At 42.0% G+C, this 2,449-nt stretch overlaps 1 protein-coding gene across 1 annotated transcript in view; it reads left to right on the top strand.

Moving 5' to 3' along the window:
• LOC101982291 (secreted seminal-vesicle Ly-6 protein 1-like) overlaps positions 1-1,316 on the top strand; it is a 2,202-nt gene extending 886 nt beyond the window's left edge. The window contains exons 2-3 of the mRNA XM_005372159.1: positions 631-744; positions 1,192-1,316. Coding sequence (XP_005372216.1) covers positions 631-744; positions 1,192-1,316 — 239 coding nt within the window. The remainder of the gene's footprint in view (positions 1-630; positions 745-1,191) is intronic.
• Positions 1,317-2,449: the final 1,133 nt, after the last annotated feature.

The raw sequence follows: 2,449 nt of genomic DNA, 5'->3' as shown, positions 1-2,449 counted from the left end.
TTGTCTTTGGATTCACCTTCTTATTTAGCTTCTCTAGGATTGCAAATTGTAAGCTCACTGTCCTTTAATTATGGCTAGAAACCAAATATGAGTGAGTACATCCCATGTGGAACTAGCTCTTGTAGAATAGGCTGTTCTCATACTCACAGAGTTCTGCCTGTCTCTGCCTCCTGAGTGCTGGTATTAAAAGCATGCACCACCACCTCCCAGCTTCATCTCCTTGTCCTTAACAAGCAAACATTCTCAATTCCTCCAGCTTACCTGTGTATAGGCCTAAATTTATATTGAAAATGATGGAAGTAAGGACCTTGACAGGATAAAGATAACAAAATAATGGGAAGATTTGTCTGATCATAGGTGGTAAACTCAAGTTCCCTACATCAGAGCTTTGAATTTCTTCCTCATAGCCCAGTCCTTTCACGGTGTGTGAACTGGGGAAACTTGGCTTTTCTCAAATCCTTCCTAGGGTCCAAGGGCATGGGCTACCCTTTAGAGGTCAGCTCTGCGTACATCCATCTCTTTCATTGTCATTGTTTTTTCTTCATTGATGATATCCACAGGCTCAGCTCTTGTCCAGTGCTTGGCAGGGTGTTCTGAATGAACCTCTTATATTTGATTTTGCCTTTTCAGCTCTGACATGCTTGCGGTGTGACTTACTAAACGCTGATGGAGAGTGTAAGAAAGGAAATAGCACGTGTGAGGCTAAAGATGGCCAGGAATGTGGCATATTGATAGTGTATAAAGGTTTGTCAAGAATGGGAGATCTTGGGTGACCATGTTTGCTGCTCAGGCATGAATCAGCCTTATTTACATTCCTGCAGACAAATCAGAGACTGTGGAGGGCTGTGTTTCTGGGTAAATTCAGGAGAAGGAGCCTTTCCATTGGGCACTGGTGGCCTACCATTCTATGCCAGATGTAGATTTGGGGGGGGCGGTTGGTGGTCTCTGCATGGTCTTTATAGCTTTCTGAAAACATATTCAGGGATGTGAAGATTTGAACTGGAAAATTCCAGTCAGTAATTTAGGAATGGAGGCATGGCTGCAAGCCAGATTACAGATTGATAAATGATAACTATAATCACCTTAGTGTGGCTGGGCATACATTTCACCAGGGAACCTAATTCTCCTCATTTTCTGAGACTCTGTTTTCATAAATATTTAGGTTTGATCATTGTTATTTTTCTTTTACAGGTTATGATATCCTTTTTGGGCAGCAGTATTGTTGTTCCAGTTGCTTAAATAAGACTATCACACATTATAACATAACACTGGATTTTTCCTGTTGCCATAACCAATCTTTGTGTAATGAGTTTTAGAGGCTGGGAATTTCCTTGCCCAATTCTGCTGCAGGTGAGTCCTTATTCCTTCCCTGAACTCCCAAGGCTCATGATCTTGAACCATCTATTCCCTGCACTGCCCAAGCCCTGACACCTGCCTGGATCAGCATCAGCTGTTGATAGGTCAATAGTTCATTTGGGAATAGAGCAATGCTCTCTGCTCCCCATCTCCCAACTGCTTCTGCCTTTCAGATTCTTTTTTTCTTCCTTTTCTTCATCCATCCTTCAATCAGTAATGGATAGTTGCCAAACTTTCCCCTATGCATGTCATTTTATTTTTATCAACAGTGGTTTAATATTAGTGAATGTCACAGAGCTCACATCCCTTTGTGAACCTTCAGGTTAGTGATGCCTCTTCTGCCAAGACTCTAGCAGACATTATTTCTAGTATCTCACCTCATTTTTATTTACTGAACAAAAGACATATACATTCTGATTTCTCACTGTTGTGACCTGAGTAAAACAATATAATGGAGAGATGATCAAGTTTAGTTTATGATTTTAGAGGTTTTCATCATGTTGGAGTGGATGTAGTGGACCAGAGCTATTCACATCATGGCGTGTAGTCCACAAAGCTGATCACAGTAGGAAGGGCCCAGGACAGGATACACCCTCCAAACCCATGGTCCTTGCTTTCTCCCATTCAGCCTGTAACTCTTCTATAACGTACCCAAAATTTGAGTGTATTTATGGCTTCAATAGACTAATTGTGTCAGAGACTTCATATCCTAACCATGTCTAGAAATGTAACTGACAAACCCAGAGCAGTGTTTTAGGAATTGTTGTGGGAGCTCCTCCCACTCCTTCAGCCAATAGCCGCTGAGGTACCAGTCCATTGGGGCGTGGTCTCTCTCCCTTTAAAAAAGCGGCCACTTCCCTCTCCCCTCTCTCACTTACTTCCTGATCCACTTCCAGTGACCTAGACTCCCTTCCTGATTGTACAGAGGGCTGTTGTCTGGGATGGTGATCTGTAAGTTTTTTTCCCTTTAAATAAATAACCATTCTATTAATCATAATTCCAAACTGGTGTGGGATTGTTGTGACTTACATCTTCGCTTTCAAGGAATCTCTTCGATATCCTAGATACAGTCAGGTTCACAGTTATGATTCAC

The sequence above is a fragment of the Microtus ochrogaster genome, unplaced genomic scaffold (assembly GCF_000317375.1).
Source record: "Microtus ochrogaster isolate Prairie Vole_2 unplaced genomic scaffold, MicOch1.0 UNK217, whole genome shotgun sequence".
Classification (NCBI taxonomy): Eukaryota; Metazoa; Chordata; class Mammalia; order Rodentia; family Cricetidae; genus Microtus; species Microtus ochrogaster.
This window is presented reverse-complemented; position numbering and strand designations above follow the sequence as displayed.